General features: G+C 41.2%; 1 protein-coding gene across 1 annotated transcript in view; it reads left to right on the forward strand.

The window, feature by feature from the left end:
* DOCK2 (dedicator of cytokinesis 2) overlaps nt 1–25,429 on the forward strand; it is a 963,684-nt gene that overhangs the window by 87,242 nt on the left and 851,013 nt on the right. The window contains exon 6 of the mRNA XM_075859372.1: nt 21,548–21,696. Coding sequence (XP_075715487.1) covers nt 21,548–21,696 — 149 coding nt within the window. The remainder of the gene's footprint in view (nt 1–21,547; nt 21,697–25,429) is intronic.

The raw sequence follows: 25,429 nt of genomic DNA on the forward strand, positions 1-25,429 counted from the left end.
CAACGCTGTGGATGGGGAATCCCCTTCAGGAGTTGCCCCTGATGTCACTGTCCATATACGGACGGAGATATCAAGCGGAGCGCTCCAGGAGCGGAATCCTTGGCCACACAGGGATTTTGCTCCTTCAGGGAACTATAGTTGCCCTAGTAGATTGCAGAGCAGGGAGATACTATAGTATGCTATAGTATGCTAAAGTATGCCGCCGGCCATGGGGGGGCCCGTTCTGATGGGCAGCACGGGCGCCCTCATGCCCGGTGTCGCCACTCATGCCACTTTGTTCTCCCAGAAATCCCCTCCTCCTTCCCCCACTGAGCCCTGGCACTTAGTCTCTCCACCTTGCCCCCTGATACCCACCAGCTGTCTCTGCCCTGCCCCTCCAAAGAGACCCTACTAGTTTGCTTTTCACCGCTGCCTTACCTCCCATCCCTTTACTTTGTGCCCGCCCCAATAGTGAGGGGGGCCCAAGACTTCTTGGCTGTATGGGGCCCAGAAATTTCTGATGGCGGCACTGCCTACAACTACTCCTTCACTACTGTTTAAGTGACAATTCTTGCTGTCGCTTTTCCAGCTAACCCCTTCCCCGGGAACTGTGGTTGGGAAAAACTGATTTATATAATGGTAGTACTGTTTGATGCATCGTGTGGTACATGATATAAATTCTATTCACCTATTTTCTATATTGTAATGTGGTAATAAGCCCCACACTGACTATTCTCCATTGACCTCAGCGGTCTAGTTTAGAATGACAATAGAAATTTTAAAACACACAGTAGGATCATGATTTTTATTTAACTTACATTAATTAGACCACTGCAAGAATATATACACTACCGTTCAAAAGTTTAGGGTCACTTAGAAATTTCCTTATTTTTGCAAGAAAAGCACAGTTTTTTTCAATGAAGATAATATTAAATTAATCAGAAATACACTCTATACATTGTTAATGTGCTAAATTACTATTCTAGCTGCAAACGTCTGGTTTTTAATGCAATATCTACATAGGTGTATAGAGGCCCATTTCCAGCAACCATCACTCCATTGTTCTAATGGTACATTGTGTTTGCTAACTGTGTTAGAAGGCTAATGGATGATTAGAAAACACTTGAAAACCCTTGTGCAATTATGTTAACACCGCTGTAAACAGTTTTGCTGTTTAGAGGAGCTATAAAACGGACCTTCCTTTGAGCTAGTTGAGAATCTGGAGCATTACATTTGTGGGTTCGATTAAACTCTCAAAATGGCTAGAAAAAGAGAGCTTTCATGTGAAACTTGACACTCTATTCTTGTTCTTAGAAATTAAGGCTATTCCATGCGAGAAATTGCCAAGAAACTTAAGATTTCCTACAGCGGTGTGTACTACTCCTTTCAGAGGACAGCACAAATAGGCTCTAAACAGAGTAGAAAGAGAAGTGGGAGGCTCCGCTGCACAACTGAGCAACAAGACAAGTACATTAGAGTCTCTAGTCTGAGAAATAGACGCCTCACAGGTACTCAACTGGCAGCTTCATTAAATAGTACCCGCAAAACTCCAGTGTCAACGTCTACAGTGAAGAGGCGACTCCGGGATGCTGGCCTTAAGGGCAGAGTGGCAAAGAAAAAGCCATATCTGAGACTGGCTAATAAAAGGAAAAGATTAATATGGGCAAAAGCACACAGACATTGGACAGAGGAAGATTGGAAAAAAATGTTATGGACAGACGAATCGAAGTTTGAGGTGTTTGGATCACACAGAAGAACATTTTTGAGACGCAGAACAACTGAAAAGATGCTGGAAGAGTGCCTGACGCCATTTGTCAAGCATGGTGGAGGTAATGTGATGGTCTGGGGTTGCTTTGGTGCTGGTAAAGTGGGAGATTTGTACAAGGTAAAAGGGATTTTGAATAAGGAAGGTTATCAATCCATTTTGCTACGCCATGCCATACCCTGTGGACAGCGTTTGATTGGAGCCAATTTCATCCTACAACAGGACAATGACCCAAAGCACACCTCCAAATTATGCAAGAACTATTTAGGGAAGAAACAGGCAGCTGGTATTCTATCTGTAATGGAGGGGCCAGCGCAGTCACCAGATCTCAACCCCATAGAGCTGTTGTGGGAGCAGCTTGACCGTATGGTACGCAAGAAGTGCCCATCAAGCCAATCCAACTTGTGGGAGGGGCTTCTGGAAGCATGGGGTGAAATTTCTCCCGATTACCTCAGCAAATTAACAGCTAGAATGCCAAAGGTCTGCAATGCTGTAATTGCTGCAAATGGAGCATTCTTTTGACTAAAGCAAAGTTTGAAGGAGAAAATTATTATTTGAAATAAAAATCATTATTTCTAACCTTGTCATTGTCTTGACTATATTTTCTAGTCATTTTGCAACTCATTTGATAAATATAAGTGTGCGTTTTTATGGAAAACACAAAATTGTCTGGGTGACCCCAAACTTTGGAACGGTAGTGTATACATATATATATATAATGAGAAAAAGAGTACAGCAGCACAGCAACAGCAGTGGGTGCAGGCTAGGAACCCTTGTTAATGAAATCCAAAAAAATGAAGAGGCAGCACTCCAAGGAAATTGGTGAAAAAAAGTGGTGTGTTTATTCACCCCAGGCAGGCAACGTTTCGATCCGTCTCCATGAGATCTTTGTCAGGCTTGACAAAGATCTCATAGAGACGGATCGAAACATTGCCTGCCTGGGGTGAATAAACACACCACTTTTTTTCACCAATTTCCTTGGAGTGCTGCCTCTTAATTTTTTTGTTTTTCATTTTCTTGGATTCTATATATATATATATATATATATATATATATATATATATATATATATAAATAAAATGATTTATCAGTACAAGTTAGACAGACACATTGAAGTGGTACATTCCTACATACGTTCGTTGTAGATTCCTATCCTAAGAAAATTTAGATTGGTACATTTATTTTTAGAGCACCACACTATATTGTCAAATTTACAGGTTACATCTTCTTGTACATCTGTTTTGTTGTTGTACAGAAACGCAGCTATATAACTATAAAATACGTTGCTGAGTCTGAGTCTCTTTCCTGAGCTGTCTGGAAAAAATATGGTTTCTAATGGAAGCATTTTCATTAAACAGGAAGTGCTCAATAAAAATAAAAAAAATTAAGAACGTGTATTGAATATATTGAGCAGCACAACTACTTGGCCCATTATTCTGCTTTTCATTGCTTTTATGTCTTATGAATAGTGATGCAGCTAAGAACAAAATCACTGATTGTAGTAACTCATTTTCTTGCTCATTGTTAACATGTGCATACAAAGTTGTATAACAGCTGCCTTTCAAAGTCATGTTCAAGTTGAAAAAACCTGCACAAGTAACTAAATTAAAACCCATCTCTGGTGATAAATCAATGGTGCGTCTTAACTTATGTCTTGTAACTTTAACGCAAGAATTATGTTTACTCGAGAAACAGTAAATTATGAAATTGGGATATATGGCTTCAAATAAAATGTAATAAGCTTTGCAACTTGTTTCTTACGCAATATTCTTTACATGGCTTTCTGTTAAAAAACCCTGTACTAATATTATAAATATACAGGTATATTCATTCTGTTTAATTGAAGTGTTTGAGGCACTCATATGTTGTATTTTGAAAGCACAATTGTTTCTAAAGAATGCTTATATCCCATGTATCAGTAGTATTAAAATAGTTAAATGGAATGCACATTGATCACATGAAATGAATTATAAAATTCTTGGCTTCCAACGGTGATCTAAGTTTAGTTCAGTTAAATGGACACTAAGGGTCCTTTTAAACTGCCAATTTTGGCCATAACAACGAGCGCCAATCAAAGGGACAGCATGTTGATCAGTGCTCGTATGCTCCTTTCACAAAGAGCTATCAGGAGTAATGAATGCATTACCATCATGCATTACCATCATATCGGCAGCACATCTCCCTGTTTACAACGATAATATTTCCTGTTGCAGAAACTATACGATTAGCTGATGAATGCGCGTTTGCTCGTTCATCATCTGATCGTTGCCCTGTTTACAAAAGGCAATGCTCGTTTGCCCGATAATTGGCACGTGTAAAAGGGCCCAAAATTTTCAAGCAACTTATGTGAATCTAATAGTATATCTGATATAGATCAACTTTGTCATTTACTTACTGTTCAAATTAAGTTGTTTTAGGCATGACAATTCTGTGTGAAATTACTATCACTAGGTGTCTCCTATTCTATAATCTGCTGTCCAGCCCTTGTTGTCAAGCAAAATCTGTCCTTAGTTACAGACGGACTGCAGAAGGTGGGGGGGGGGGGTGTCTGCCCATACAAGTCTTTGAAGAAGGGAGGGGGAACCAAAAGCAGAGAGACACAGGCTACTGGTAAGAGTTATATGCCACCAGGGGCTGGCTAGAAATTTTAGCCTGGAGGTCAAGCACACAGCACTGGTCTATGAGTAGAGGCCCATCCTTAACCTGTTTACCTCTGCCTGCTGTATAAAAGCTATATAAAAGCGGCAGAGGTAACTGGGCTTTATATCTAGCCGATCTAAAAAGACGACAGCTTGAGGTTATGTTCTCATGTTGGTATCGTGTATACCAGAAAAAGTAGGGTAAAACAATCTAAATGCACACACTAAAAGGATATGTTCACACGCAAATGCAAAATACATCTGAAATTACGGAGCTGTTTTCAGGCGAAAACAGCTCCTGAATTTCAGACGTTTTTGCAAGTACCCGCGTTTTTCGCGGCGTCCATTACGGTACAATGGACTCAATGGAATCAATGAAAAACGGCTCAAAAAACGTCCCAACAAGTGGCCTGCACTTCTTTGACACGGGCGTATTTTTATGCGCCGTCTTTTGACAGTGACGCGTAAAATTACACCTCGTCTGAACAGAACATCGTAATACCCGTTGCAAGCAATGGGAAGATGTTTGCAGACGTAATGGAGCCGTCTTTTCAGGCGTAATTCGAGGCATAAATTGCCAGAATTGCATCTGAAAATAGGTCGTGTGAACATACTCAAAGACAAAAATCAGCCACACGCATATTGCTAGGCAAAGTCTAGCTGCCTCAGGTCTATATACTTTTAAGGAATTGTTTTGGATTTTAGTGGGGTCCACATTGAGATTTCCCACATAGTCTATCAAGGCTTATTCAACTTGGGGTTTACACACACTTTACAGTGTATCTTATTGTGGATCACTGTTTGTACTCTTGCGTACAGTGTTTGTGTCCGTGTCCCATCTTTTTTGGTGTCAAATACAACTTTATGATTTTGATATACTTCTGTATGTGCATATCATTTGTTTTGCCCTACTTTTCCTGGTAGCTATAGTTGTTTTTCTTGGGGCATGGTTTGTGCACTCCCTATCTAGATAATGTGTCCACCCATCTCTCTCCATGTTTCTCCTGTTGGTATTACACACAAATGTACTGAACAATCCAAGATACATGATTGAGCTGTTAGCAACAGAGGAACCATGAACTAAAAACTATTGGTTCCTGATTCTGTGTTCACTGTGATAACAAATCTCCCCCTTACTATATATTACATGCAGGCTAGAGACCCTCTCCCCTTTACTATATCTTACATGCAGGCAAGACACCCTCTCCTCCTCTCCTGCCTTACTATATATTACATTCAAGTTAGAGACGCCTCTCCACTTTACTATACATTACATGCAGGCTAGAGACCCTCTCTCGCCTTACTATATATTACATTCAGGCTAGAGATGCCTCTCACCCCATTACTATATATTACATGCAGGCTAGAGACACCTCTCACCCCATTACTATATATTACATGCAGTCTAGGACCTCTCCTTACCATTTATTATATGCACGTTAGAGACCCCTCCTTACTATGTATAATATGCATTCTAGAGACCCCTCCTTACTATATATTACACTTAGGCTAGAGGCAGGGGCGTAACTGGGAAAGACCAGGCCCCATAGCAAACTCTTGACCTGGGCCCCCCGGGTGCAACCCCCCTTATAAATAGTGCCCCCTGTAGAATGTGCCATACAGCCCCCCTATAGACAGTGCTATATAGCCCCGCCTAGACAGTGTCACAACCCATTTGTAAATCGTATCTGCACCTCCCCCTTGTAGATAGTGCCATACAGCCCCCTGCAGATATCGCCATATAGCCCCCACTGTATATAGTGCTATACAGCTCCCACTGTATATAGTTCCACACAGCCCCCCTCCTGTGTATATAGTACAGCACCCCCTTAGTAGATAATGCCACACACAGACTCTTGTAGATTGCGCCACACTCAGACCCCTGTAGATAGAGCCACAGCCCTCCCCCTTGTAAATAGTGGCTTACAGTTCCATCATGTGTATAGTGCCACACAGCTCCCCCTTGTGTATAGTGCCACACAGCTCTCCCTTGTGTATAGTTCTACACAGCCCACTTTGTGTATAGTGCCACACATCCCCCTTTGTGTATAGTGCCACACAGCCCCCCTTTGTGTATAGTGCCACACAGCTCCCCCTTGTGTATAGTGCCACACAACCCCCCTTTGTGCATAGTGCCAAACAGCCCCCTCTTGTGTAAAGTTGCATCAGCCAGGGAGATGTCACTCAAACATGGAGAGGTGGGTTTGGAGGCAGGACTATGTGACTCTTCAGGATAGCGGCACCGCCCCATGACCCTTTAAAGAGTAATTAGCATATAGTGTGAACCGTTTTAAAAGTGGATATTAAAGATTTTGCTGCATCTGAAAAAAACATGCAGGGGAATGTTTGGAAATATTGTCAGGTCATGTATTACCGCATGGTGGCGGTTCAAAAGGTTAAAACTACCAGACAGGTTCCCATGAAATATACAATGAATTGAGAACAATTCCATCTGCCCTGCAATTTTGTTATTATAAATATATCCTATATAATTACAGATCCAGAACCAAGCTCTGACATATATACTGTACCACAACCAAGCTCAGTACATAAATACAGCACTAGAACCAAGCTCTAACATATATACCGTACCAGAACAAAGCTCAGTACATACATACAGCACTAGAACCAACCTCAGTTCATATATACAACACGAGAACAGAGCTCAATACATATATACAGCACTAGAACAAAGCTATGACATATATACAACACTGGAACCAAGCTATGACATATATACAGGACTAAAACCAAGCTCTGACATATATACAGTACTAGAACCAAGCTATGACATATATACAGCACTAAAACCAAGCTCTGACATATATATACAGTACTAGAACCAAGCTATGACATACATACATACATACATTGGTTGAACTTGATGGACATGTGTCTTTTTTCAGCCGTACTAACTATGTAACTATATACAGCACTAAAACCATGCTCTGACATATATACAGTAACACAACCAAGCTCAGTACATATATACGGCACAAGAACTAACCTCAGTACATAAATACAGCACTAGAACCAAGCTCAGTACATATATACAATATCAGAACTAAGCTCAGTACATATATACATCCCCAGAACCAAGCTCAGTACATATATACAGCACCAGAACAAAGCTCAGTACATATATACAACACCAGAACAAATACAGCTCAATTTAGTGCAACCCCTGCCATATAGGTTTGTACGGTGTAAAACTACAGCTCCCAGCATGGCCCAAACAATGGTGAGGATATGCTGGGAGATGCTGTTTCACAAAAAAAATCATACCTTCTATCATCTCGCTGCAGATCATACAGTGACTACAGTGCTGATTAGACACAGAATAAACATTTACATTAAGTGACTCACCAGAGACGTCTCAGATTCTAGTTCTTTTCTTCTCCCTCCGGTCCAGACCTCTTTGATGGATTTCTACTGGCCATTGTCTCGGTCCCAGGGTATGTGGACCCACTAGGCCGCTCCACCGTAGCAGGAAGGCAGCTGACCACGTCACAGTCTACACAAAAGTCAATAGCAGATAGCAACACTTGGGTACCTGAACTAGTCCAGACGGTGGCTGTGGCTTCAGCACGGTTGGAGGCCGGTGCCGCAGGTAGCGCCAGACATGGCGGTCAGTATCCGATGTGGCAGAAGACACTGGACATGGCAGAAGACACTGGACGTGGCAAACAACACTGGACGTGGCAAACGACACTGGACACGACTCTAACACTGGTAGGCTCAGGAACAAGAACAATACGGGATACAGGAACGAGTAACAGTGCACGGGTAACAACTGGAACGGGGAAACACTAAGGGACCATTTGCAAGACAGACTGGGATAGACTAACAACGCTCAGGCAAGGATCAGAAGGCCTGGGGCCTTCTTATAGACCAGGAAATCATGGCAGTTGATGATGATTTCCTTTGTGCGCGCGCTGACCCTTTAAGGCCGGGCACGAGCGTGCGCGCACACCCTGCGGGACACAGCAGAATGGAGCGGAAGTGAGCGCTGGCGTCTCCTAGGAAGGAGATGGGGACCTGCGCTCACGGATCCAGGGCTGCAGGCGTCGGGAGGTGAGTAAACCCGATGGCCCGTGGCCATGAACGCTACAGCCATGACCCATTTCTGCAGTTTTCCGCTCAGATGTCTTCAGCTTCTCACTTTTAAAACATTTCTGCAACTATAAATGAAATAAAAATTCTCAACACCTCTAAATATAATAAAGCGCCATACACTGTGTCCCTGATTATAATAATACCATACACGTGCCCCCTGTATATAGTGCCCCCATAGCCCTCTGTAGATAGTGACCACCATAGAGCCTCTGTAGATAGTGCCCTACATAGAAGCCCCTGCAGATAGTGTCCCACATACAACCCTCTGTAGATAGTGCCCACATATGGACTCCAGAGCTGCAAGGCAATAGTGCTAACCACTGAGCCACTGTGCTCATATAGCTTCCCCTATAGATAGTGTTCCACGTATAGCCCACCTCTGTAGATAGTGTCCAACATATAGCCCACCCCTGTAGACTGTGCCCTACATATATCCACCCTGCAGCTAGTGCCCCACAGGTAAACCACCCCTGTATATTGTGTCCCACATATAGCCCACCCCTATTGAAAGTGCCCTAAAAATAGCTCCCCTATAGATAGTGCTCTACATATAGCCCACCGCTGTAGTGTTTCACATATAGCTCCCCCTGTATATAGTGCCCCACCTATAGACCCCCCCCTGTAGATAGTGCCCCACATCCCCACATATAAACCCCCCTGTAGATAGGGGCCCACATCCACACATATAGACCCCCTGTATATAGTGGCCCACATCCCCATCCCCACATATAGACCCTCCTGTAGATAGTGGCCCACATCCCCACATATAGACCCCCCTGTAGATAGTGGCCCACATATAGACCACCCCTGTATATAGTGGCCCACATATAGACCCCCCTGTATGTAGCCGCCCACATCCCTATATAGACCCCCTTGTATATAATGGCCCACATCCCCACATATAGACCACCCTTTAGATAGAGCTCCACATCCCCACATATAGACCCCCCTGTATATAGTGGCCCACATAGAGACCCCCCTGTAGATAGTGCCCCACAAATAGACCCCCCTGTATATAGTGGCCCACATCCCCACATATAGACCCCCTATATAGTGCCCCCATATAGACGACCCCCCCTTTAGATAGAGCCCCCACTATAGATAATGCCACTCACAGTTTTATTAGAAAAAAAACTAAAAAAACTTTACATACTCACATGATCCCGTTCCCGCACTGTCCGATGGCAATGCAGATTTGCTCTCTTTTGAGCAGGTCTGCTGGAGCTGAACGACACGTCGCTCAATGACGCTGATTGGCAGGGCAGAATGACTTGCCCCGTCATTCAGTGCCTTTCAAGCACGGAAGTGGCGCACGATGACGCCATCGCGTCGCTAGCGTAGTTAAAAGGCGCTGATTGACTGGGCAAGTAATTTTTCCCCATTCAGGGCTAATGCATGTATTTGGCTGTCGCTAGCACCGGGGCCCCCTCCGGTGCTACCGACGCCTACGGGAATGAGAGGGCCTGTGTCGCCAGGCACATACTTGTTGGAGGCTCGGCGACGCAGGCCCTGTAGTAGTGGCGCTAACGCTGCAGCAGCCATAACGACTGCAAGCGGCGCCACCGGGCATATGGGGGGGGGCGTGTCGGCTGGCGGCACGGGCCCCCTCAAGCCGCGGGCCCCGTAGCAGCCGCTACGGCTGCTACCGTCGTAGTTACGCCACTGGCTAGAGGCCCCCTTTCTATATATTACACTTAGGCTAGAGACCCCTCTCCCCATATCTTTATATTACATGCAGACCAGAGACCCCTCTTTACTATATATTATAAGCAGGCTAGAGACCCATCCATACTATATATTATAAACAGGCTAGAGACCCCTCCTTACTATATATTACACTAAGGCTAGAGGCCCCCTTTCTATATATTACACTTAGGCTAGAGAACCCTCTCCCCATTACTTTATATTACATGCAGACTAGAGACCCCCCCTTACTATATATATATTTTTTCAGACTAAAGCCCCCCTCCTCCATTACTATATGTTATATGCAGTCTAGAGACCCCCCATGGGCAAAATTAAGGGTATCTCTCCACTTTAACAAGGGCCAAATTGTGATCTGGATGACTGGGTCAGAGCTAGCCGAAAAACTTCAGGTTTTATGGAGTGTTCCTGGTTTACATTGATTAGTACAGGGGCAGATCAAGGATGTAAACCTATGGAAGGCGAGCAAAGTACGCCGCATCGAATTTCACTTTATTTGGCTGTGTCGCTCGCCACTCCCTTAAATATGTAAACCACACCATCAACACAGCGAGGAAAATAAAAGTGGAGCATTGAAACACCTAATCACACGTTCAGGGACAGGCGGCGCTTTTTCAGTCAGGGACAAGTGTATGCTAAGACTATACAAACACCAATATAGCCAATAATACCACAATAAAGTGACCATATAGTGGTCAGATACCAGTTCTACACAGCGCTCTGCAGAATATTATCATGCTGCAGATCATGCAAGAAAATACCGCACTGATCAGAAGCAGTTACAGGCAGAATACAGACCATTTAAAGACAACCTATCACCACTCTTGACATGTTTGTTTTAGTAAATGCTTGCATTCAATATAATATAACAATTCTGGAGCATCTTTTTTTAGAACTTCGTATCATGCTGTTCCTCTGTTATTCCTCTGGGAAATGTATTAATAAATTGACAACAGGAATGGTAACACCCAGTTGTCAATTTGGTCTGGACTATTAGGAGACTTTTTGTAGTGCTACTGATTGATTTTAACTATTGTGTGTAGCTCTAAAGTTAAATTCAGTTATTTGCATAAAAAAAGTCTCGGTGTAGGCCATGCCTTCTTTCATACATTTCTAGGAGGAATAATAGAGGATGGCACAACACAGACTAGATGCTTCAGAATTGTTATCTCATAGGGAATACATGTATATAGTATAATAAACACGTCCAGAGAGGTGAGAGATACTCTGTAATTCCAGTAACTCACAGGTGACTTCTTCTCTCAAAGGAGAGTCATTCACATCGCCATGACTTCTCCTGATGACTACAGAGTTCGATGCACAGACATCTTTGGCCCCTCACTCCTGCAGAAATCCACAGCCTCTATAGCAACACAAAGAAATTCAGACCCCAGACCCTTAAAGGGGTTGTCCAGGAATACATTTTATTTGTATTGTAAACTAATGTGACTTGTACAATTACTTTTCTAATATAATGTTTGTTTATATATGGCAGCGTTACCTCACGTGACCGCACCCAGAGTAAATTTTTATTTTCTGGTGACGTTCCGTGTCTTTGCACAGCCAGCACTTCTATAAATGGACAGTGAAGTCACGGACTTCTTCTGGAGCGGAATCACTGGCCGACGGGCCGCTGTGGCCGGGGATTCCGCTTCAGGAGTAGGGGACTGCTCCAGGATAAGTCCCTGACATCGACTGTGAAGTCAGGGACTTCTCCTGGAGCGGTCCCCTACAGTGGTGCTATCCACAGGATAGGGGGTGCCATCTACAGGGTGGGTGCTAATCTACGGGGGTGCTATGTACAAGGGGGCTGTGTGGCACTTCCTACAGGGGGCTGTGTGGCACTACCTACAGGGGGTCTGTCCGGCACTACCTACAGGGGGGCTGTGTGGCACTACCTACAGGGGGGGCTGTGTTTGGCATTATCTACAGAGGAAGGTGTGTGGCATTATCTACAGAGGGCAGTGTGTGGCATTATCTACAGGGGAGCTGTGGCAGAATCTACAGGGGAGCTAAGGCAGTATCTACAGGGGGCTGTGTGGCATTATATACAGGGGGTGTGTGGCATTAATTACAGGGGGCAGTGTGTGGCATTATCTACAGGCGGGCTGTGGCAATATCTACAGGGAGCTGTGTGGTATTATCTACAGAGGGCAGTGTGTGGCATTATCTACAGAGGGAAGTGTGTGGCAGTATCTGCAGGGACTGTGTGACTATATCTGCAGAGGGAAGTGTGTGGCAAAAAATTGACAAATTAAATTCATCTGTTTTTAAAATGGACTGGGAGAAAAACTGATGAAAAACAAGTCAAAATCGGCCATTAAAAATGTAAACTCCGTTCGGAACAAAAACGGAACAGATGCAAGTTGGATACAAAACGGCCGAGAAAAACAGACCAAAATGGCAGTTTTATACACCGACACTCGGACCCTGTCGTGTGAATAGAAAGGTAGTTGATGACACACTGTGTCTCTGTTCAGTAGGAAGTGCTGGTTGATCAAAGACATGGAACGTCGCCTCTCCTAGTACCCGCCACCTACTCCTTCTACTCTCTCATGTAGAAGGAGGAGGGGGCGGCGTTGTTATTCCTCAATGTCCACGCGCCCGATGCTTACATAAATGCAGGGCTAATGGGTGTACATGACCCTCAACATCCCTGTCTATTACCCTCAACATTCCTGTCTATTACCCTCAACACACCTGTCTATTACCCTCAACATCCCTGTCTTTTACCCCCAACATCCCTGTCTATTACCCCAACATCCCTGTCTATTACCACCAACATCCCTGTCTATTACCCACAACATACCTGTTTATTAGCCCCATCATTCCTGTATATAACTGCCATCATCCCGGTATAGGATGATGGGGGTTATATACAGGGATGTTGGGGTTATACACAGGGATGATGGGAGTTATACACAGGAATATTGGGGGTAATAAACAGGGATGTTAGGGGGTAATACACAGGGATGTTGGGTGTATTAGACAGGTATATTGGGGATAATAGACAGGGATTTTGGACTACTTCAGATTCGATCCTGTAAAAAAACAAGCAACTACAAAAAAAAAACATTAGTTTCACATTAAAAAAAACAAAGCAATTATTATAATTACCTTTCCTGGGACTGTGACAGTAAACTAAGCTCTAAGCTGTCATTAGTTAGTTTACATCACATGGTTCCAAGTTACCTCAGTTCATTGGCCTACTTTTAAAAGTAAGCCAATGAACTGAGGTAACCGGGCATCACGTGTAAACTAACCAATGACATCTTAGAGCTGTCATCACTTAGTTTACTAATGCTTAAGGATCACCCGAGATGCGCCAGAATTTTATGTGCGCCACTAAATAAACCTAGTACAGGGACTCCTTCAAATACAAAGGTGTCCTTGCGCTAGGAGTTATTGGTTGTCATTCTCCTACTTTCAAAAGTAGGTGAATGATCACCAGTAACCAGGTTACTAGCGATCATACCTTGTTTCTGGCATTTTCATGCTGTCCTCTCTTCCAGCGATGCAGGCCTGGTCCATTCTGATTTGGTCTACACTAGCTGAATGACACTGGCAGTGCAGCACACCGCCTGCATCACAAGGAAAGCGCGGAATGGTGATGCAGGGAACTGATGGTTCCCTTGCCTCACCAGTGCTTTCAATTATATCCTCTTCCTAAGGACAAAGATACATTCAAGTAAATAATGTCTACTTCGCCCCCTTCCCGTGAGAGATCTGACTGACGGTCAGTCGAGTCACAGTTCATTTTTTTTTAGGAAATAAAAAAAAGGCCATTTAAGCCCTACTGGATGCCATAGGCGCTGCATCCCGAGTGCCTAGTGGCAAATATGGGCCTGCATTCCAAGTGTATGGTAATGACGGAAACAGCCAAGTACAGCTGTTTCCATCATTCTCTTAGACATTGAATGGAGAGGTGGAAGCATGCTCAACCACCACAGCATTCAGTGTCCTCCTAACTGCAAGGGTGTAGTGAAGAGGAACGGGGTTTCGGGACCCTTGTTCTTGGAATCGGTGGGGGTCCCAGTGATGGGGTGCCCAACGACCAGACAATTATCACCTATCCTGTGAATGGGTGATCATTTTTGATTCAGTGTCAGGAACTGGAAAACATGTATGGTATGATGGTTGTCTGCCCCTGTGCGCTGAGGGAAGGCCTTGTTGCTTGTTCCTGACACTTCTCTTTCCTACTTCATCTTCTCCTTTCTCCCGCCGACGCTATGAATAGGCTCCACCGCTTGATCATGTGGCTCCACCCCTCTCTCTTTTCTGTTGGGACAGCCCTAATATGTGTGTCGGGCTGCAGAAGAGGAGAAGAGGCCTGAGGAGCGGTGAGTTAATACAGCCGTGATCATCGTTCCCCAGGCCCAATATTGCTCCGACCCTAATGTTTACTAGATAGATAAATAGATAGATAGATAGATAGATAGATAGATAGATAGATAGATAGATAGATAGATAGATAGATAGATAGATAGATAGATTGATAGATAGATAGATAGATAGATAGATAGATAGATAGATAGATAGATAGATAGATAGATAGATAGATAGATAGATAGATAGCTATACAGTACTGTGCAAAAGTTTTAGGCAGTTGCTGAAAAATGCTGTAAGAATGCTTTCAAAAATAGAAGTGTTAATAGTTTTTTTTAATCAATTAACCAACTACAAAGTACAAGGCTTAATAGGAGCCTGTCAAAATTGCTATATATTGCGTATTGCAGTATACAGTGCAAGCTTTCAAGTCTCCTAGGGGGACATCTAAAAAAAATAAAAAAACAGTTAAATAAAGTTTTACTTTAATGTCCCAAAATAAATATTAAAAGTTAAAGAAAAAACATTTCCCATTTTTTCCCTAAAGTAATGTTAAAAAAAGTTAACATAACGCATCCGTAAAAATTTGAAGAATTACAATGTAATGTTATTTAACCCGCTCAGTGAACGTAATAAAAGAAAATGAAAGACTAAAACTTGTCCCTCAAAAAAACATCCCTCATATGGCGATGAAAAAATAACGCTTTGGCTTTTTGAAGGTGGGGAGGAAAAAATGAAATTACAGCCTGTTTCGCGCTGGAGATCGCGCTGCTTCTGACCTTGTAGAAGAAGCGCGATCTCCAGCGCGAAACAGGCTGTAACCTACAACTAGCTGTCTTCCCTGTAATGCTTTTACCCTCGCCAAGGTGACACAATAAAGTTAAGAAGATTTGCAAACGGGTGAGTGCCGCATTTTCATTTCTTTCATCTATATTATACTGTAAAAAGCAAACACAGTCCGGGAGAGCAAAAACACTCAAAAAGAGGCTCTGTCACCACATTATAAGTGCCCTATCTCCTACATAATCTGATCGGTGCTGTAATATAGATAACAGTGTTTTTTTTATTTTGAAAAATGATCATTTTTGACCAAGTTATAAACAATTTTAGATTTATGGCAATTAGTTTCTTAACCCCTTAAGGACGCAGCCTAGTTTGGGCCTTAAGGCTCAGAGCCCATTTTTCAAATCTGACATATTTTGCTTTATGTGGTAATAGCGTCGGAATGCTTAAACCTATCCAAGCGATTCTGAGATTGTTTTCTCGTGACATATTGTACTTTATGTTAGTGGAAAAATTTGGTCGATAAATTCATTGCCTATTTGTGAAAAACACCAAACTTTAGAGAACATTTGCAAAAATTATGATTTTTCTAATTTTAAATGTATCTCCTTGTAAAACAGATAGGAATAGCACACAAAAAAGTTACTATTTCTCATATTCCATATGTCTACTTTATGTTGGCATCATATTTTGAACGGCCTGTTATTTTTCTAGGACCTTACAAGGCTTAGAACTTTAGCAGCAATTTCTCACACTTTCAAGAAAATTTTAAAAGGCTATATTTTCAGGGACGAGTTTAGTTCTGAAGTGGTTTTTATGAGCCCATATATTAGAAACCCCCATAAATCACCCGATTTTGAAAACTGCACCCCTCAAAGTATTCAAAACAACATTCAGAAAGTGTTTTAACCCTTTAGGCGTTTCACAGGAATCTAAGCAATTTAGAGGTGAAATTGACAAATTTCATTTTTTTTGGCCAAAATGTATTTGTAAAACATTTTTTTCTGTATTACAGAAGGTTTTACCCAAGAAATGCATCTCAAAATGTATTGCCCAGATTCTGCAGTTTTTAGAAATATCCCACATGTGGCCCTAGTGTGAAAATGGACTGAAACACAGGCCCCAGAAGCAAAGGAGCACCTGGTGGATTTTGGAGCCTCCTTTTTATTAGAATATATTTTAGGCACCATGTCAGGTTTGAACAGGTGTTTTGGGCCAAAACAGTGGAAACCCCCAAAACTGACCCCATTTTGGAAACTACACCCCTCAGGGAATTTATCTAGGGGTATAGTTAGCATTTTGACCCCAAAGATTTTTTGCTAAATTTATTTGAATTAGTCTCTGAAAATAAAAATCTACTTTTTTTTCTGAAAAAATATCGAATTTTCACATTTTTGCAAGGAATAAAGGAGAAAAAGGACCCCAAAATTTGTAAAGCAATTTCTCTCGATTACGGAAATACCCAATATGTGGTAATAAACTGCTGTTTGGACCTACGGCAGAGCTCAGAACACAAAGTGCGCCATTTGGATTTTGGAGCGCAGATTTTACTAGAATGGTTTTTGGTGCCATGTCGCATTTGCAACGCACTGGAGGGACCTAAGCAGTGGAAACACCCCAAAGGTGACCCAGTTTTGGAAACGACACCCCTTTTTCTAGTGGTATAGTTAGAATTTTGTCCCAACAGGTTTATTCATGAATTTATTGGAGTTAGTCTGTGAAGATGAAAATCTACTTTTTTTCCGATTATTACATGGAATAAAGGAGAATAAGCACCCCGACATTGTAAAGCAATTTCTTCTGATTACGGGAATACCCCATATGTGGTAATAAACTGCTGTTTGTACCCAAGGCAGGGCTCAGAAGGGAAGGAGCACAATTTGTATTTTGTAGCACAGATTTTGCTAAATTGGTTTCTCGGGGCCATGTCGCATTTCCAGAGTCCCTGAAATACCAGTACAGAAGAAATTCCCCAGGTGTGATTCCATTTTGGAGACTATACCCCTCAAAGAATTAAATTAGAGGTGTAGTGAGCATTTTGATCCCTCAGGTGTCTTATAGATTTTATTAGAATTGGGAAGTGAAAATTAAAAAATAGTTTATTTCCAATAATATGTAGCTTTAGCTCATAATTTTTAATTTCCACAAGGAATACAGGAGAAAAGACACCCCAAAATTTGTTACACAATTTCTCCTGAGTAAGGAAATACCCTATATGTGGTTGTAAACTGCTTTTTGGACATGGGTCTAAAGGGGAAAAGCGCAATTTAGTTTTTGGAGTGTAGATTTTACAAAATTGTTCTTTGACGCCATGTTGCATTGCGCTTAGGTACCAGTACAGTTAAAACCCCTGAGAAGTTACTCCACTTGGGAAACTGCATACCTTTATGGAATTTTATCATGAGGTGTAGTGAGCATTTGACCCCACAGGTTTTGCAGAAATGAGTACACACTATATGTTGCAGATTGAAAATTGCAGTTTTTCCACAGTTATGCTATTTCAGTGCCCAATGTTTTGTGCCCAGCTTGTACCACTGGAGACACACACCCCATAAATTGTTAAGCGGGTTCTCCAGCGTACAGTAATACCCCATTTGTGGTCATAAACTGCTGTTTGGGCACACTGCCATTGCCATTTGGCTTTTGGAGAGCAGATTTTGCTTGGTAATAGTTTTGTTTAGTGTTTTACTGGTGTTTCAGTTTATAATGAGGAGGCATATGTAATCTGTGCGGAGTACATCAGGGTATATGTAAACTGGGCATAGTACATCAGGGTATATGTAAGCTGTGCGGAGTACATCAGCGTATACGTAAGCTGTGTGGAGTGCATCAGAGTATATGTAAGCTGTGCCGAGTACATCAGGATATATGTAAGCTGTGATGAGTACATCAGGGTATATGTAAGCTGGGCAGAGTGCATCAGGGTATAGGTACACTGAGCCGAGTGCATTAGGTCATAATAGGATGATGTAATAATGGGGTAAATTAATAATACATTTAATTATCCATGGATAGTGACGTACGCTTTGAACCAATCCTTTATGCACAGGCCAGTTTTTTTGGGTGCAGGAGTCGCACTTCTAAAGGGTGTCTGTGGTATTGTACAAAACATCCGCACTCCAGCATTGACTAATCTTTGACTTCTTCACTAGCCCCATATGTAGCACAGACCCCAAAATGTCATAGTTTCCGCTACATTTACAGGGTCTATTAGTGGGGGCTAGCAAATGATGATGTGGGGTTTTAGATGAAGAACTGCTGCACATATAAATTAGTGTGGGCTGTCGTTTTGCATTATTGCGTTCCCGAGAGTCATAACTTTTTATTTTTCCGTTGACGAACTGTGTGAGTGCTTGATTTTCATGGAACGAGCTGTAGTTTTTATTAGTATCATTTTTGGCTACATGCGGGTTTTTTTTTATCAGTTTTTATAAAAAATTTTGGGAGGTGAGAAGACCATAAAACACAAATTCTCTCACTGTTTTTTTTTTATACATTTTTAACGGCGTTCTCTGTGCAGTGTAAACAACAGGTTTACTTTATTCTGCGGTCCTATACGATTATGGCAATACCAAATGTATAAAGTTTTTAAATGTTTTACTACTTTTACACAATAAAAATACTTTTTACTAAATAAAATCTTTTAGTGTCACCATATTTTTTGTCCCCGGAGCGAAGAGAGGGCTTGTTTTTTGCGTGACAAACTGCAGTTTTTATTGGTACCATTTTGGGGTACTTGCAACTTTATGATCACTTTTTATTCCATTATTTTGGAAAAAACGTGACCAAACTTTTTTTTTTACACTTACTTGGGGACTTGAAGATCTGATCTTCTGATCCCCAGTACAATACAATTATTTAGTGCAGCGCATTGTAACTGTCATTTTACAACAGACAGTCAGTCTATTAGGTCCTGCCTTTGGCAGGACCTAATAGGCTTCCATACCTGGCCGACCAGGAAGTCGTCCTTGTCTGCCATAGCAACCATCGGCACCACATGATTTTTCGCGGGGGGCCAATGGGGTACAGAGGGAGCCACCTCCCTCTGTGTCAATCACTTAAATGCCGTTTAGGGGTTAAACGACGGCTGTAATTTCCGCTGTTGCAGTGGGATGTTGGCTGTATATTACAGCTCTTGTGCCCGCTTCATCCTCAGGGCGTTACTGTACGCCCATTTGCGGGAAGGGGTTAATAAAAAGCTTTTTTTTTTTCACTTGTAGGTCTTTCTCTGATCTCCTCACTGATCTCACAGAAATGAGTAGAATAGATATGGCGACAGGAGCTTTCTCCTTTAGACGACGTCATAGACTGCTGTGATTGGTGGCATGCTGATTGGTCCCCAGCCCGGTAACAGAGACGGACGGCTGTTAATGACCACCGTCACTGTGTTATCACTATGCGATTTCACATAGTGACCATTTATTCCAATAGTATGGTGCAGGTCTGCTTCAATAAGCGGCGCGCGCCGTACTATTGCGGAGCAGGTCCGCAACAGGTTAAGGGGTTGATAAAGACCCAAACATCATTCTGTTTCATTCAATTTACAACAATTGAATCGTTGCTATCGAGGATCAGACCCATGAAAAGTGCATCTCTATCTGAACTCACAGCTGTACAATCTAGCAACCTCGTTCCTGCCACCCATTTGGTATAGTATTTAGAAATATACATGAGCGTATTCATGTATGTCTCAACACGTTTCGTCTGCAGTATGACCCACCGACACTTCAGGAAACAATTTTTTCTTTTTTGTCTATAAGATATTGAAGATATTATTAGAAAATATATTATTAGTAGATACTTGCCGCCGCGTGCGGCTCTCATCGTGGCTGACGGAGTTTGAATATCACGACTCAGGCGCTCATACTAATTGGTATCTACTAATAATATATTTTCTAATAATATCTTCAATATCTAATAGACAAAAAAGAAAAAATAGTTTCCTTAGGTGTTGGCGCGTCATACTGCAGATGAAACGCGTTGAGACACATATGAATATGCTCATGTATATTCTGAGTACTATACCAAATGTGGGGCAGCAACTAGGTTGCTAGATTGTACAGCCGTGAGTTCAGACAGAGATTTACTTTTCATGGATCTGATCCTCGATAGCAATGATTCCCCCACAATAAACCAATTATTTTAGGTGGAATATAGGAATGAAGCTTCGTGCTATCTTTAATTCTTAATATATATTTAATAAAAGTGAAATTTTATATTATTACATCTACAAGAGAGTCAGTGAGTAGGTTTCTCTTTCACCAAGTTTCATCATGAAAATGTATCATTAAACACGAGAAGTGTTTAAAACACGGAAAACATTGTCCAAGAACCAGAACACAACAACAAATCAGAGAGTATGGTGGAATGATGGAATAATGGTCGGAATGGTCTTTTGTCCATTGACTCAACCAGTTCCAGATTTCGATTTCAGGAGCTTGTAGGCATAGAAAGTCTGGCGCCTTGGACTTCACCCACCAAGTAGGCCACATCTTAATTCATGGCTTTAAAATGTATAACTTTTGTTAAAAATAAAGCAATGATTCCTTAGTTTGCACTATTTATGCCTAGGCTATAATCCCCAATTTCTTCTATACACAAATGTCGAGCATTGTCTTCTTTCTCCACTGTATTCTCCATATGCAGTTGGAACACATATTGCTAAAGACACCTATTCACCTGACTAGCATACTGTCAAAAATTGGGCACATTAACAAATATAGTTCCAGTCTAGTGCCCAGTGTATTCCACAAGATAGCACACCTTTGTTGAGGAATACAGAGCAACTACTGGACTATGCAAGGTTTATGTCTATAAAATGTTGTAGTTGTCAGAAAAAGTGATGGAGGGCTTGATAAATATGGTACCCATGATGAACACCTTTCTTTTCATTCGAATCAATCCAGGAAACATCATCTAACACCCTCAGTAGCATAGATGCATTTAATTTACATATATATGCACTATGCTCAGATGTTTTTCTTATATATAATTTGTATTGGTGCAGTATTTTACTGTTTTGCTTTATTCCTTACACTTCTATGTTAGTGTCAGCAAAATTTGTAATTTTATGATATTTTTATGATATTTCTTCATATTTGTTACCTTTCTCCAACCTGGTGCTGAATAAAATGGTTGCTCTCAAATGTAGGGCATCAACATTTTTTATATTAAATGTTCACATTCTGTCGAATTATTATGAAGCCATTAACCTTTGTGTGTTGTCTTGTTCCAGTCAAGCAAAATGGAGAAATTCCAGCAGGTCCAGTCAATGATGTGTGATTTGATGGAATGGCGAGCACAGCTCCTTTCTGGTACATTGCCAAAGGATGAATTAAAAGAGCTTAAGCAAAAAGTGACTTCAAAAATTGACTATGGCAACAAGTAAGCTTTCTTCTTCTAGTCTACCTTCAGGTTTACAATGCATACTGCAGAAAGGAGAATACATTATTTTATATACCGTATTTTTATTTTATTACAGGCTTTAAAATCTGTTGTAGGGAATTGATAGGTTAAAGAGAACCTTTCACCTGCCCATGCATGAGCAGCTGTGTGCACCATGTAATAGGTGGGGCTGCACAAATCCTGGGTCACTTGCGCAGTACAGAGACAGATGCAATGAACAGGAGACGTTCATTGTATCCTATACACTGTGCTGCCGTATTCCGTCTGTGTATGTGTTGTTAAGAGACACATACACAGATGAAATAAAACATGGCAGCCCCCAGTACAGTAAGAAAGTGTTAATAAAAAAAAAACATAGTATGTGAAAAAATAAATAAAGTCAATATAATACTTTATTAAATAAAAACACATAAATTAATAAAAAAATAAAATAATCATGAAACTGTCCCTTTAAGCTTGGGGCTACACACAAAAGTCTTGTAGTTTAGGGATATGTTCACATGCAAACTCAAAAACGTCTCAAAATATGGAGCTGTTTTCAAGAGAAAACAGCTCCTGATTTTCAGATATTTTTTGTGCCACTCGCGATTTTCGCAGCGTTTTTTACGGCCGTTTTTGGAGCTTTTTTTACTAGTCTATGGAAAATGGGTCCAAAAACGTCCCAAGAAGTGTCCTGCACTTCTTTTTCGCGGCCATTTTTTTACGCGTAAAAAAACGCTGCGAAAAATGCTTCATCGGAACAGAATGCTGTTCTCCCTACGAAATCAATGGGCAGATGTTTGGAGGCGTTCTGCTTCTGATTTTTCGGGCGTTTACGGTCTGAAAAACGGCCGAAAATAGGCCGTGTGAACATACCCTAGCAGCTTCAACAATAGTACCTGTCGTGTGACATTTGCAGCCTATAGGAACACATTCTTGCACACAGTCACAAACACATGCAATTCATGAGATACATACAACTATTGCTTGGCAAATATATTTATAGATAAAAGCTGTTCGTGATGTCATGTCAGAAAAGTGTGTTTTGACATTTTGTAATCAACCAATTATTTTTTATATTGTCCCAATGCATCTAAAGAGAAAAATGAAGCAACTTTGCATTTTTGTTTTCTTTATACAAATCTTATGTAGACCTATGCACATCCACGGTCGCGGCCTTCATTTTTGGCCTGTCCTCCCATACAAAAGTATGGGATCACGGCCTGTAAAATACGAAAAATAGGACATGCTCTGTAATTCCCGACACTGTTCTACGGCACGGACACCTATCCGTAGCAATACGAAAAGGTGTCCGCGGCCAATAGAACTGAATGGGTCCGCAATTACTGAGATTTTTTACGGTCGTGTGCATGGGGCCTAACAGACAACAAACATATACCGTGTAGTCTGATCCTGCAGTCATATCAAATGTAAGTTAGTAAAAAGTAGGGGAGGGTCAGACTACGCAGGTTTTGTTTATTCTCTTTTACCATGGATACGCATAAGTCTGCATAGGAGCTGAAGATACAAACCACAGGAAATGTTTAATCAAGACTATTTGCAAACCTGCTGTATTTTCCATTTGAGGAGGCATTTGAGCAATAACAAAAATGGTTGTGCAGGCGGACATAGCCTTTTTTTAAACAAAAATAAAAATAAATAAAGTTTATTGAATGAAAGCAAATCTGAAAATACAACATGTTTTGTTCATTAATGACATACATAGCTCTTCAAAACAGTAATGGAAAGGAAGAAAGAACCAAAATAACAAACCATGTGTAGTGTGTTAGGCCTATATCATGTCACCAAGGAAAGAGAGGAAACCTACGTAGATGAGCATGTACACATCGAATGGGAAAAAAATCAGTACATAAAGAACCTATGCATTTTATAACAGTAGCAATATTAAATTATGTTGGGTATGAATAAGGTGGTGAAATAACACAACCAAGGGTTATTGTGTTTATACAGTTGTGCTTATGGGTCATCAAAAGACGGGCAGCTAGAGAAAATGGTATTTGAGGAATTTATCCATCTATCCCAGATACTGTGGAAATTAACTTCTTTATTAATTTGCTTAGAACCATTTTTAAAGAGGCACCGTTAAATTAACTGAATGTATCCAGTCCAGTCCTAGAGGGCAGAAAGTTTAGGAGCCATCCAGAATTTTCCCACTATTTTTCTAGAGTGGTATGGGGTCTCACAGAGAAATTTGAGGAGAGAAATTTCTCTGAGTCAATGAACAGTCTTAGGGTCATCTGGCACCGTAACCAGCTAAAAATCATGTAGGATTTTTCTAATTTGTTTCCAATAGCCTTTCAAGGTGGGGCATGACCTTAGTAAATGGAAAAATAAATTGTAGGATTCCATGCATTTGAGCACACATCTCGAAAATCAGGTTTGAATTTGCTTAGTCTACCTATAGTCATGTAAGCTCTATGAAGGATATATACTTGAGATATCCTTTCGCTATAATTTGGAGACTCCTGCTTTGGAGAGGCCAGGACCATTTGCCATTCTTCTGCTGTGAAACTCCCCATCTCCACCTCCCAACGAGACAACTAATAAGGATAGTTCTTTTTTGGCAAAATAATTCACTATACAGAATAGAAACTGTCTTTGGCCAGTAACTGCCAATAAATACTTAGGTATAGGGAAGGAGTTACCGCAGAATTGATAATTTGGGAATTGGGCTTCAACTGTGTGGCTAAGCTGCAGGTAGGGTAGGTGAAAGTCATTTGTGAGAGAAAACCTTTCCTTGAGCTGCTGGAAAGACTGAATTACCCTTTCAATACAATTATCTCCAATATAGAATACTCCCTTTGCCTTCCACACTTGGTAGATTCATAAGTTCTGGAAAAAAGTGATAAAAGAGTCTAATTCACTGTATAACATAAATCTAACTCCTGACCTGAGTAAACTCTATTTCACGGAGGAATATTCTTTATGATCATGTCCTCCTATAAAATTAGGCGCATCTTACTACAGCTATTTTTATATTAAAATTGGAACGCAAGTCTTAATACATTTCCCCCATAGCCTTTAAATCTACATTAAAACTAGTAGAATCAAAAAATTAAGCTGCTTTTGTACATTTGACAAACTGAAATGAAAGACATTGGGGGGGAGGGGCATTTTTTTAGAGGAGTCTTGCTATTCGGTGATAGACAAAGGCTATCTGGTTTAGTTCACTGTGATTCTAATTAAAAAACAGACAACGGCCGTTGGAAAAGGAGACGCATACACAAGTTGGTGAGAAGTCAATCCCCTTCTGAGCGTTCTTTGTTTGAACAATTTTACTATCAAGCAAGTGGACAAGCATAGCCAATCATCTTGTGTCACGTATAGGATTGAGTTCATTATCATAGATACTACTGCTGATAAAATGCATACATTAGAAGCAGAGTGCATTCCTCATATGGTATTCATATTTTTACAAATGGTATACCAGTTTACAAAGACTTTCTTCTTAAGACCAGACAGAACCATACTAGATATTCTGATCCAATATTGTGTGCCTCAAGACTATTGAGATGACTCATATATGCAATAGATATACATTATACATACGTATACATCAGTAATACACTAAATATATGTGAAAACAATAAAAACACACTAAATATACTATTACAATTTAAAATGCCAGTCTTAGACTTATTTTTCGTTGGTGCAAAATGCATCAAATTAGGTGCATCTTTGGCTGTCCATGCGCCCAAATGTGAAATGTACG

Source organism: Rhinoderma darwinii, chromosome 3 (genome assembly GCF_050947455.1).
Source record: "Rhinoderma darwinii isolate aRhiDar2 chromosome 3, aRhiDar2.hap1, whole genome shotgun sequence".
Taxonomy (NCBI): Eukaryota; Metazoa; Chordata; class Amphibia; order Anura; family Rhinodermatidae; genus Rhinoderma; species Rhinoderma darwinii.